Below are 12,993 nucleotides of genomic sequence, written 5' to 3' on the forward strand. Positions count from 1 at the left end.
TCTATTTTCATTGGGTCTACTAATACCCCATCTCTCGACACAATATGTCCCAAGAAGGTAATTTGATCCAACCAGAACTCGCACTTACTAAGTTTCGCATACAGTTTAGCTTTTCGAAGCATCCCCAGCACCGTAGTCAGATGTTCTGCATGTTCTCCCAAATCTCTTGAGTAAATTAATATGTCATCTATGAAGACAATGACATAGCGATCCAACAGGGATCGGAACACCCGATTCATCAAATCCATAAACACTGCAGGCGCATTCGTTAGTCCAAAAGGCATCACTAAAAATTCATAGTGACCATACCTGGTGCGGAATGCTGTCTTGGCAATGTCTTCGGCTCTTACCCGTAGCTGATGATACCCCGAACGCAAATCTATTTTTGAAAACACTTGTGCCCCTTGCAATTGATCAAATAAATCGTCGATCCTAGGTAACGGATACCTATTCTTTATTGTCACTTGATTCAGGTCTCTATAATCAATACACATTCGCATGGATCCATCCTTCTTCTTAACAAACAATACTGGGGCTCCCCACGGTGATATGCTCGGCCTTATAAATTTCTTATCCAGTAACTCTTGTAACTGTCTACTTAACTCCATTAGTGCTGATCTCGCCATCCTGTATGGGGTCTTAGAGATTGGTTGGGTGCCGGGCTGGAGTTCGATGGCGAATTCGACCTCTCTATTGGGTGGTAATCCCGGAAGGTCGTCTGGGAAAACGTCTGGAAAATCTCTTACCACTGGTATCTCTCGGAGTGTAAGTCTCTTATCCTCGTTACCTATCAAACGTAGACAAAATTATAATCCATATACATATTCTCGCTAGCACATTTTAATATAACACTCATTCATTCATTGAGATTTTTCTTTCCATACAGAAAAAGGTTCTTCGTTAGGCATCTTAAACACTACCCTCTTACGGAAACAGTCTACATGGGCATGTTGGGCCGCAAGCCAATCCATCCCCAGTATTACATCAAAATCCTTAATGTCTAACAAAATTAGATCCACTTTTAACTTCCTCCCCTCTACATCTACCTCACAAGAATTAAACATCACATCCGTACATAAAGGGCCATTAGTTGGCGTAGATATGACTAACACTCGATCTAACACTCGAGGTTCTATACCTATCCTAGATGCAAACATAGGCGATACAAATGAATGTGTGGCACCACGGTCAATTAGTACTTTAGCAGGAATATCTGAAATGTAAAGTATACCTTGTATTATTTCGGAAGTGGCGGCCGCTCCTGGCGCTGTGATGGCGAACACCCGTCCTTGAACCCACGGTCTACCCAGCTCCTTTGGCAACGGGCAATCACGCACAAAATGTTGAGTGTTTCCGCATCGATAACAGCCCCGCGCGCCGCTCATACATGGTCGATCCCCATGATTTCTACCACATTGGGTGCAATTTGGTTTACTCCGGGATACCTGATGACTCGGGGCAAAATCCGGTGCTATCCTCTGCCTTTTCTCTGTTTGGCCGGAGGGGGGTGGTGGACGTCTGTAACTGGACTCCCCTTTACTGTTCTCAACTTGTTCTTTATACAGTGCTTCCACCAACTGTGCCTTTTCTAACACCATCTGATATGAGGGTAATGCAAACACAGCCACTTGACGATACAGTTCAGACCGTAACCCTTTTTCGAATCTGCGAGCCTTCTTGGTCTCATTCATCAGAACCTCGGGCGCGAACCGCCCCAATTCTATGTACCTCTCAGCATATTCTACCACTGACAATCTTCCTTGTCTCAGTTCGGCAAACTCTATTTCCTTCCGTTGTCTCAAGAAATTCGGAAAATACTCTGCATTGAAGGCTTCCAGGAATACTTCCCAAGTGACTGGGGGAGCTAGAGTTCTTCTTTTTAGTTTCCACCAACGCTCAGCGGATCCTCTAAACATAAATGTGGCCAGTTGCACCTTCTGTTCAGTGGTCACTGTGATCACTTCGAATAATTTTTCGGTCTCCTTTATCCAATCTTCCGCCACCAAGGGATTAGTACTCCCATTGAAAGCAGGAGGGTTTAACCTTCGATACTTCTCAATATTGCTGGTGTCCACCACACCCTGGTGAATCCCCGGTTGTGGGACCGAGGCTGTCTCAGCCCGTAGTTCTCTATCTCTGATCACTGTGGCCAGACTCTCCACCACTCTACACAGTCGGTTGAAGTCTTCCTGTTGTACCCCAGGCAGTCCCGTCTGGTTTACCGCTGGGCCAGGCGCGGGCCTCGGTTGTGTGGGAGGGGGCACCGCTTGATACGGGGGTGGCCCGTAAAATGCTGGGAGTGGTACTTGGGGACACCCAGGTGGTCGTTGTGGAATCCCCGGTGAGTCCCGCAGCCCCGGGACAGCTCCGCGACGGGGTCGGCCCCGTCCTTTCTTCGTCACCTCCCTTGATACACCTGCAGGATAGTTATACCAGTTAGTAGGTATACTTAGTTTTGCTCTGATACCAACTGTAACACCCTGTTTTTTTTTTTCTTAACGGTGTACGATAAAGCAATCATACAACACAATACTGAAATCCATATTATTCCAACCATGCACAAGAGAAATTTGTCCACCTTCCATGTTCCAAATCAATTGTACATACATCTCCACCTCTACAATACATAGTAATACAATATCAAACATTCCTAGATATTCAATATCCAGACTAAACCATCCTTTCAAACTACTTTAAATTACAAACAAAACTTGTGTCCTATGGCACTACCGACGGGGCTCCGTTACCAGCCGCTCGGATCCCAATTCCGTCCTTACTCCACCTGTGAATGATGAGAAGTGAGTTCACATAACTCAATACGATAAAAATCAAGTTGTAAGTGTAATATGCAGTGACAAGAATTTCCAGAAATGTCTATATGCATTTATCCTACCCAACCCCAAACAACTCATAACCCTCTCCCTACACTAATTATCAAGGTCCTATTCCAAGGAAATAGCACGGCCAAACAACCCCACCCACCCAACAATCATCCATTAACTCCCGTCACCAACATCGGCGACTCATACAATCTTCCCCCATCTCTCGACCTCACGAGGCCACACACACACACACTCAACCACCTTCATTCCACGTCACCAATATCGGCGACTCATACCCATATCTCCACCTCTCGACCTAATAGGCCACGCACACACCCACACACCATTATTCCGCATCACCAACATCGGCGACTCACACTCACGCCTCCACCTCTCGACCTAAAGAGGCCACACACACACACAAATACCATCGTCTCGCGTCACCAACATCGGCGACTCATACTCACTCCTCCACCTCACGACCTAAAGAGGCCACACACACACACAAATACCATCGTCTCGCGTCACTAACATCGGCGACTCATACTCACTCCTCCACCTCTCGACCTAAAGAGGCCACACACACACACAAATACCATCGTCTCGCGTCACCAACATCGGCGACTCATACTCACTCCTCCATCTCTCGACCTCGTTGGGCCACGCACACACACAAACATTTCCACCTCCCGTCACCACCATCCGTGACTCATGCACCCTTCTACCCCTCTCGGCCTTGCTAGGCCACACTCACATACATATCCTCCCTGCTCCACCAACATCGGCAACTCAACCCGCCCCTACCAACGGCCTCCAAATCTCCCCTCCCAAACCGCATGCTCCCATCTCCCCTTATACCATGCTAGTCCCAAGCGTTCTAACTTGCTAACTCCTACTGACCACCTTACTCCCCTTCTCCCATCCAATCCCCCTCAAATCCTGTTTCCTAGTCCCCACTGCCGTACCTTCCAGCTCCCTTCCCTCTCCCACTGCCCCCTACCCGCTACCTCCCCCATCCTCCTGCCTCCTCCCGGTTCCTATACACTTTTGCCTACCTAGGGCGATTAACCTCTCAGCTTGCACTGTTTCACGCCACATACACGCTCTCACCACCGTGCATTTCGGGGAAACACATCACCGCCTATTAGCGGCTCCCTCCACATCCCCACCCACGCACACACCTCTTCTGTCCTCTCGAGTTTTTATCCCACCCGCGCCCCCTAGATTGGTCTCTCACATCCTCCTCACTCTGTTCTACCCGCACCACCCCCATCCTTCCCCACGGCTCCCCACACGCCTCCAACACCGCCATACTTTCCATTCCTTCCCTGATCACCTCCGTGAGCGCGCGGGACAACCCCACGCTTACGGCCTACCTTCACTGCTCCACTCCGTCGCGCCATTGCCGACGCTGCAACCTGCAACAAAATTCTCTACACACACACACCACACCAAACAGCTCAAATTTTCACCGTACCTCCCGTTTCCATCTTCCTTCTTCCTGCCGGTCGCATTGTCCGTCCACGGCCTCCTTCCCTCTCCCTTCTCGCTCCCCTCCGCCCCGACTCTCTCCTCTCTCCTTCTGGAACTTTCCTCTTCTTCTTCGTCTCCGCTGTCCTCCTTCCCTCCTTTTCTCTTTTTCTCTTTTTCCCTTTCTTTCTTTTTTTTTTCTTTTCTCCTTTTTCCTTCTCCCTTTCCCGACCTCCTTTTATACTCTGCCAGCCTACCCCAAAACGACGTCGTTTTCCTACATCCCAAAACGACGTCGTTTTCCTTTCTTTCAAAACGACGTCGTTTTTCCCCTCTCTAAAACGACGTCGTTTTTATTATTATTATTTTTTTTTCTTTCTATTCTTTCTACTTTCTAGTCCTTACAGGGGGGGAGAGAGCTGGGTCCGGCGGCTAGAGTTAGGGTTTGGTGTGAAGAGAGTTATTTATATACGTTCTCTTTTAATCTGGACCGTCCATCATGTTTGATTTGGACCGTCAGATCGCGATTAAATAAGGAGTAAATTTGGACCGTTTATCGCGATCTGATCTGGACCGTTCAATCGCGTTTAAATAAGAAATGGATCTGTACCGTTCATCGCATTTAAATCTGACCGTCCGATCGCGTCTGGGGAGGGAACAGATCTGGGTCGTCCGTGTGCGCAGAAACGAATCTGAACCATCCAATCACGGGCACACAAATCGCCATTGTGGTCTCTGCGTGGCACCGCGTCATCGTGGCTTGTCACGCGACGTGCTCCGGTTCGTTGGGGCTGCTGAGTGGGCGTCATACGTGGCACAATTTTTTTAATTATATTTTAACCTCCAGTTTCTTATTTTTCTTTCAAAAATACCATCAAAATCCAAATTTTTACATCTTTTTTCCAAAATTATTTTCAATTTCATCATCCTTTTAATTTTCTTCATTTTTATCTTAAATAAAAATTAAAAAATTATATTTATTAATTAATTTTAACTACAATTAAAACCTAAGCGATTCATATATTTCCTCAAAACCTACGGTCACAACTCCACATTCATCTTCATCCTATGCTTAAAACTTAAATTTTACCGTATCTTCAGTCTCCATCTTTTCTTTCTGCATTTCTGTAGCTCGCACCGTCACCGTCTTCCTTCTCCTGCTCTCTCTTCTCATTCCTTCTCGCTCCAGCTTCTCTTTCTCTCGAACCTTTTCTTCCCCGTCTCCTCCTCTCTGTTTTTCTTTTTTTTTTCTTTCCTTTTTTTCTTTTTTTCTTTTCCTATTTATATTCCACCTACCTCTCATCCTGCCCGTCTATCTCATCTCATCCCAGCCGTCCACTCCCTCTTCTCCAAACGACACCGTTTTCTCCTACTCTCCCTAACCATATAATTATGTTTATATATTATTATTATTACCATATACACATATATATATATATAAATACAAGAATTTTTTAATTCAATATTTAATTACTACACTAGACCCATTTGGCATTTTTTCAAAAAAAAAAAATTACATTGATTCATGCAGTGATTTTTGTTTCAAATGCCCCATATATTTTTAATTTTTTTTAAAAATTAATCTATATTATTAAAGATGTATTTAACGAATATTTATATTGTAAATTACGCCAATCGTAAATATAATAATTTTAAAAATAATCATTAAAAAAAAAAAAAGAAAATCGTCCCTAAAAGATAATGTTATAAGTACTATATTGACATTGTTTCATTGAATATTTTTTGAACAATATTAAATATGTTGTTAACGGTGGAAATTAATTTGAATAAAATTGGAAATTATGACTTTTATTTTAAACAAAAATTTATACATGTCAATATGAAATTTCATGCTAAATTTATTTTATTTAAATATTAAATTTTCATATAGTACTAAATTATTGTTTTTTCAAATATAAATATAGATATATATCGTACCAAACTATAATTAAAAAAGAAAATCATTATCCAAACTAATTATTCACACTTCACACAATCAAATAAAAATAATAACATTGTTTTTCACATAATACAGATTCTTAAAATTGGAAAAAAAAATCAGATGGACAAACAAATTTGTTGCTACCAACATATATATATATATATATATATATTTAAAAAAAAAAGAGATATAAAGAAAAAATGTGGGAGAAAAAAAAAAGAATAACAAAAAATAAAAAAGGGTTTTAAAAAGGGCAAAAAAAAACCCCATGAATAAACAAACAATATGAACCGCTAAAAACTAAAGCACGAACCAAATCAAAGATCTCCAATCTCTTCAATTTCAACCCTTTGCCAAACGTGGTTTTCTGAACCTGAATCTTCTGCAATAGAAGATCATACGGATTAGTCTTTCTGCGAGGCGGCGTGACAAAGTTCCTCGATCTGTTTAGAAACTTCGGTCATGGAAGGGCGCTTGTCAGGATACTGAGCAGCACAATTGATAGCAAGCTGCAAGAGCTTAACCATGTTATCTTCAACTGTTTGGTATCTTACAAGCTCAATATCAAACACCTCTGCGCTCCATTCTTGTTCGACAATGGATTGAACCCATCGCGGGAGGTCTACTCCATCTTCGTTTAGTTGAGGATGTGTTGGCGATTTCCCTGTAAGTAATTCAAGAAGCAATACGCCGAAACTGTAAACATCTGCTTTCTGGGATACTTTGCGAAGATCAGTAACTTCGGGAGCACGATAGCCATCAACCCGGTTGGGAGTGGATGGGGAAATAACAACTTGAGCGACGCAGTAATCTGAAACCCGGGCTTCGTAGGAATCGGAGAGGAGGATGTTTGATGACTTGATGTTTCCATGGGAGATTGTAGGGCCTTGCGAGTGGATATAAGTTATTGCTCTTGCAGCTCCAAGAGCAATTGTCACTCTTGTTTCCCAATTCAGGGGAGTCCTGCCAGCTCCCCTGTTTCCTATTTTACGTTCGAACAAATAAATATAATCGATTGTGCAGATTAAAATAATTACTAAATTGATTCACAATATCCAATAATAATATCACAAATAAAAAATCATGTAAAATAATAGTAAGTAATTGTGAATCCCACTGTCAAATTAACTGGTTTCTTGCTATTATTAACTTAAGGAAGATTTTTTTTTTTTTTTTTCATTATAACAGAAGTGGAAGTAAAGATGGTAGAAATTTTAGATTGAATGATCATATTTTTGTTTTTTTTTTTTGTTTTATATGAATTATCATGTGAGCATGCTATAATAACCATGAAGAGCAATCATAGAAAATCCCAGAAGCCAAACAGGAACAGAGAAAGAAAGTGAAGGAAAATAACAGAGAAAATGAGAAATCCCTCACCATGAAGGAGAGCAGAAAAGCTTCCTCTGGGCATGTAATCAAAAACAAGAAGCTTTTCATCTTTACTGTAGTAGTAAGCTCTTAAGGGAACCAAATTTTCATGTCTCATTGCTCCAACAGCCTCCATTTTTTCTCTGAACTCCTTCTCCGCCACCGGCACATCCTTCAGCCGCTTCACCACCACAACCAGTCCGGCCTCAAAAGTCGCCTTGTACGCCGTCCCGAACGTTCCCTTCCCCAAAACCTCCGCCGACGCCCTCAGCAGCTCCTCCAAATCAAACCCACCCAGGGCGGTCCCAAAAAACACCAAACCCGTTTTACCCTTTTGATCCCCGGAAACTGGAGCCGTCACCCCGCTGCTCTTGTCTTGAATCTCCACCGCCGACGGGGAACGTGGAATTTGAGCTGCTGTTTGCTCTCCACTGGTCGAGACAAGATTCGGTGACCGACTGCTTTTCCCTTTACGTCTTTTACATAAAAAGATCAATATCGCTAAGATTAATAACAAAACGAAGACGCAAGCAATGACAATCCCTGTAATGGCGGCGCCGGATAGCTTTTTCCCACTCTCAGTACCATTACAAGCTAGCAACGGCTTTCCGCAGAGGGAATTCCCGTTGAAAGCGCTCGCCGGCTGACCCGATAAGGATTTCGGGATCGACCCGTTCAGCCGATTAAACGATACGTTGAATTGCTCGAGCTGTAGATTGATATCTGGAATCGACCCATTTAACTGATTCTCTTCCAGATACAGAGTAGACAACCGGGTTAAGTTGTTTACATTCGAAGGAATAGGACCGGAGAAGTTGTTCTTCGCGAGATTGAGTCTAATCAGGTTCTGTAACGAGAATAAGAACTCGGGAATCTGCCCAGAAAGCTCATTACCCTGGAGATAAAGATTCCGAAGCGAGTTGAGATTCGCGAAGTCAGGGGGAATTTGCCCAGAAAGTGCGTTGAAACGGAGAGATAAAGTCTGGAGCTGAGTCAGGTTACCAATGGCGATCGGAAGCTGCCCGATGAGACCTCCTCCGGGAAGACGCAACTCGACAACTCGGTCCTGAAAACAGTGCACGCCAAACCACGAGCATGGACTCGCCGTCAAGTTCCAGAGACGTGACCGGCCGCCGACTGCTGCACGAAGAGCGAGAAGTGCCGCTCTGTCCGAGGCGAGATCGGAGTCTACAGCGGTTAAATACAAAAAACAGAGACATAGAATGATAACTCGGTGTCTGAACTCCATTTTTTTAGGAGAAGAACAGAAAAAGCTCTCTGCTTTTTGTGTCAGTTGTGTTGTGGTCTGTCAAAACATGGTGGGTTTTCGTGAATTCTCGAGATTGCAGATTTGCAGAGGGGGAGAGAGAGAGAGAGAGGAGACGACAGAGATGGTGGAGACGATGGGTGAGTTGGCTGGGTTTGGTCCGCGTGGGGCTTTATGTAGGGGAAATGATACAGTGTTTCGCAGTGTAAAATGAGAAAAATGCACTCGTTTCCTTTTATGAATAAAACGAAGATTTGATTAATTAATTGCTAAGGATTCCTTACCAATATTTGGTTTTAATTTAGGAAATTAAAATTTTTTATTATATAATTAATTTTTTTATTAAATGGGTCCCATTAAAGATTAATTATTAGTAATCCAATGAATTTCGGTGATTTATTGAGTGGACAAACGCATTGTGATACATAATTAGTGCTAAACATGACAAGATTAAATTAATTAATTAATTATAGTATTTTCCCCTTTAAATCTTTTTTAATCAAATAATACCCTTGAGTCAATCATCAACTTCATATAAAAATATGAAAAATTCTTTTACCAATTATTTAATTTTTTATTCACCACAAATATATATATATATGTATATAATTGTTATCTTTTAAAAAATTTTAATTTAATTATAACTTTTAAAATCTATATACTATATAAACTCTCGATTATCTATTTATTTTTCACAACATATTTCTCATTTAAAATTAAATTCTTTTACTTTTTTTTTTACGTACAAATTATATTCTTTTAAAATTATATTACATACACGGTATAGTATAAAAATTTGTAGATTCGAGAAAAAAAAAAGATTAACAAATAATTTAAGTATTAATATAATATTTTTAATTAATTATTATATGTATTTGGAAATATCTCTATTATTGTATTAGGAGTAAGGAGTTAAAAGCATTGGATTCCTTGGTGATAATAAATCAACCAAAAAAGGAAAAGGAAAAACTTAATTAAGTCATCATTTCAAACAATCCCTTTAGAATTCCATTTTTCATATGGAAAATATTTATGTGTGAAAATATTTTTTTAATATATAAATTCTTTTTTGAGTTCATACTATTTTGATTCAATTTCAATTCAATTTTTATTATTTGTTATAATAATTTAGATTATATCAATTGATTTTATGTTGTTTACCGAAACTATTATTTAATGTATATAAATTTAATTTAAGTTATTTGAACTACTATTTGATTTATACGTAAAATTCATCATAAATTATAAATTTTTATCGGTCCATTTGGTAAAATTACAATTGGGTTTTTTTTTTTTGAAGTTATATTACCTATATAATAAACATACTTCTTAATTTCAATCATTTAAAAAAAAACAAAAACAAAATCTCTTAAACAAAAAAAGGGAAAAGTATATGAATTTATACATAAATTTCATGAAATTGAATTTATTCCAAATATAAGATCAATAAAAGATTATTAGAAAAAAAATAAAATTTTTATATATGTACAAATTTTTACATGAACATTGATTCTTTTAATTACATATAATTACACTCAATGCTCCCACTTGAAGGTGAATTCAATGCATTTAACTCAAATTTGGTAAAGCATGCAATGACATATATAATTCATAGCAATCTCAAAAAATGTCCCTGAAATTCAATAATCACCATTTTTGGTACACAAGAATTAGGAGTTGAATCTAAATATATATATATATACACACATACACCCCCGCACGTGTGTGTGTGTGTGTGTATATATATATATATTGGGTATATTTTTTATTGTAATTATAATTCACATAATTCATATATAACATTATTTAACGAATATACAAATACAAATTTGTAATAATAAAAAAAATAAGTTATCTAAATTCTCTATTGTTACTACATATTATTTTTTTCATTTATTTTAAAATCAATCGTGGTTTTACTTTTTAAATTTTAATATGTAAAAATTAATAAAATAATGCTTTTTCTTTCTGAAGATATTAAATATAAATTAAAAATAAAAAATTTAAATTATTTGAAAACAAAATATTAAAAAATGTTATTAATTAAAATGGAATTTACTTTTTTACATTTTTATATACTAAAAAAAATGGCGGAAAATAGAAACAGTAAAATTAAATTATGTGTGCTGAGGTTTTCGTTCCGACAACTATTGGTGCGTGTAAGGAAGATCCGTTCAAGACTGCAAGTTGTGATTGGTCGGTGACGCAGCTTAAGATTCGGTGCCAGGTGGCCCTGGTTGTGTCTCATTATTTTCTTACGTGGAATTTTTTATTTTTTATATTTTTCTCTAACGAGTAATTTTTTTTTTTGTTTCGTTGAGAAACTCCTTACTGATTATTGTTAAGGCAATAAATAATGATATTAAATAATTGAGAAAATTATTATTTTTATTCGTTAATTATAATTTAATTTAAAAAGTTTTTAAATCCAATTTATTATTTGGAGTTTTATATTTATAATTTGTAAAGCAAATATTAAATCACAACAACAATAATAATAATAATAATAATATAATAATGAGGATGGTGATTATTATTATTATTTAAAAAAATTCAAATTAGCATTAATATTTTGTAAATTTAGAAAATATTATTTTTTAATAATATATTTTTAGGTCATATTATATATGTATATGTGTGTGTATAACTTAATTATAAAGTATTTATATATGTAACTTCGGGACAGGAAGTTGGCGACAATGACGTGTCAACCGCGGGTTAGCCGAATGAATTGATTTGTACTGTCCCACTAGTCCCCTATTTGGCTATACTAGTCCCTATTTATTCAGTAATTTTCATTTTTTTTTTAATTTATTGAAATTAAATAATTATTTTGAAAAAATAAATTCACTTTTATTAAATTTTTAATTTTTCAAAATTTGTGAATATTTTTTAGGATAAATTTTTTTAAATAATTTTTTAGTAATTTAATTCAACCTCAATTCAATAACTTTTAATTATTTTGATTTTTCCCGTTACGTTTGGAATGAATAAATTAATTTTTGTAATATTTATATGAAATATGTAGTTAAGTAAATTAAGAAATGATAAAAAAAAATTAGAAAATTTTAAGTAAAACAAAAAAATATAATTTCAACAAGGTTAAATACCCAAAAAAAAAATCCAAAAATTCAAGTGTAATTGTAATATATATATATATATGTATATATATTAGCTGTTATTTCTTCATTAAATATTTTTGTAACGACCCCGGAAATATTAAAATGAAATGAGTATTTAAATATATCAAATGCGGAAGCGAGATCAAAATTTCATTTAACATCCCTTACACGAAAACCAAAAACGTGCTTAAAATATAAAAGATTAAACTAACTAAAAGAGAAACTCGAAAATAAAGCTATGAGTATGACTACAGAGTCTCTAGGCATCCCCTTCGTCGTCCTCCTGCGGAACGGGCTCGGGAACCATGTCTTCCTGATCTGAAATGGTTAAATAAGGAGTGAGCTACACTAGCCCAGTAAGAACATCACGATATCTCACCATCACGGAGGTAAAGGTGGGTAGAAAATACAAAAAGACCAATGGAGCATAATTCACAATAAACTCATTTATCAGTAATAAAACCCTTTACCATCCACTTACCTCGGTGGAATTTATGAAACAATATAAGAAAAACAATAACATTATCATAATCATGGAATAATATAAGCTGTAAAATATAACACTTATCACGTCTCTTGTAATTCAATCATTATACAACATATCTTTTTCTCATTTACCAGCCTACTAGTATCCGTGGGGGTCCATAGGGGTCCCGCTATCCGTTAACCTTTAACATTCATAATCAGTTTCCAGGGCCGTCCCCATACCCCGTCCGGTATGGGCGCCAAAACCATAAACCTCAATACCCCGTCCGGTATGAGGGTGAAACGGGCCGTCCCCATACCCCGTCCGGTATGGGTGCCAAAACCATAAATCTCAATACCCCGTCTGGTATGAGGGTGAAACGGGCCGTCCCCATACCCCGTCCGGTATGGGCGCCAAAACCATAAGATGTAGCACCCGGAAAGGAGGAGAAAAAAAAAAAAAAAAAAAAAAAAAAAGAGGGCGGCCACGTCAGCAGCCACGTCAGCAGGCCCAGTCAGCAGTCCCGGCCAACC

General features: G+C 38.2%; 1 protein-coding gene across 1 annotated transcript; it reads right to left on the minus strand.

Annotated features, from left to right (window-relative positions):
• Positions 1-6,256: 6,256 nt before the first annotated feature.
• LOC110809773 (Leucine-rich repeat protein kinase family protein) lies at positions 6,257-9,075 on the minus strand. Its single transcript, XM_022035696.2, has 2 exons — positions 7,615-9,075; positions 6,257-7,216 (listed from the first exon to the last, which is right to left on the minus strand). The coding sequence occupies exons 1-2, from the start codon at positions 8,852-8,854 to the stop codon at positions 6,639-6,641; spliced, it is 1,818 nt and encodes a 605-aa protein (XP_021891388.2). The 5' UTR covers positions 8,855-9,075; the 3' UTR covers positions 6,257-6,638.
• Between the last annotated feature and the right edge of the window lie 3,918 nt (positions 9,076-12,993).

The sequence above is a fragment of the Carica papaya genome, chromosome 1 (assembly GCF_054855325.1).
Source record: "Carica papaya isolate Zhongbai chromosome 1, ASM5485532v1, whole genome shotgun sequence".
In the NCBI taxonomy this organism is placed as follows: domain Eukaryota; kingdom Viridiplantae; phylum Streptophyta; class Magnoliopsida; order Brassicales; family Caricaceae; genus Carica; species Carica papaya.

Bases quoted from the DNA above. Each gene is read 5' to 3' on its own strand.
- LOC110809773 (XM_022035696.2), bottom strand. From the start codon at position 8,854: ATGGAGTTCAGACACCGAGTTATCATTCTATGTCTCTGTTTTTTGTAT. The intron at 7,217-7,614 runs GTGAGGGATTTC...AACGTAAAATAG, and splicing joins CTTTTCTGCTCTCCTTCATG to GAAACAGGGGAGCTGGCAGG.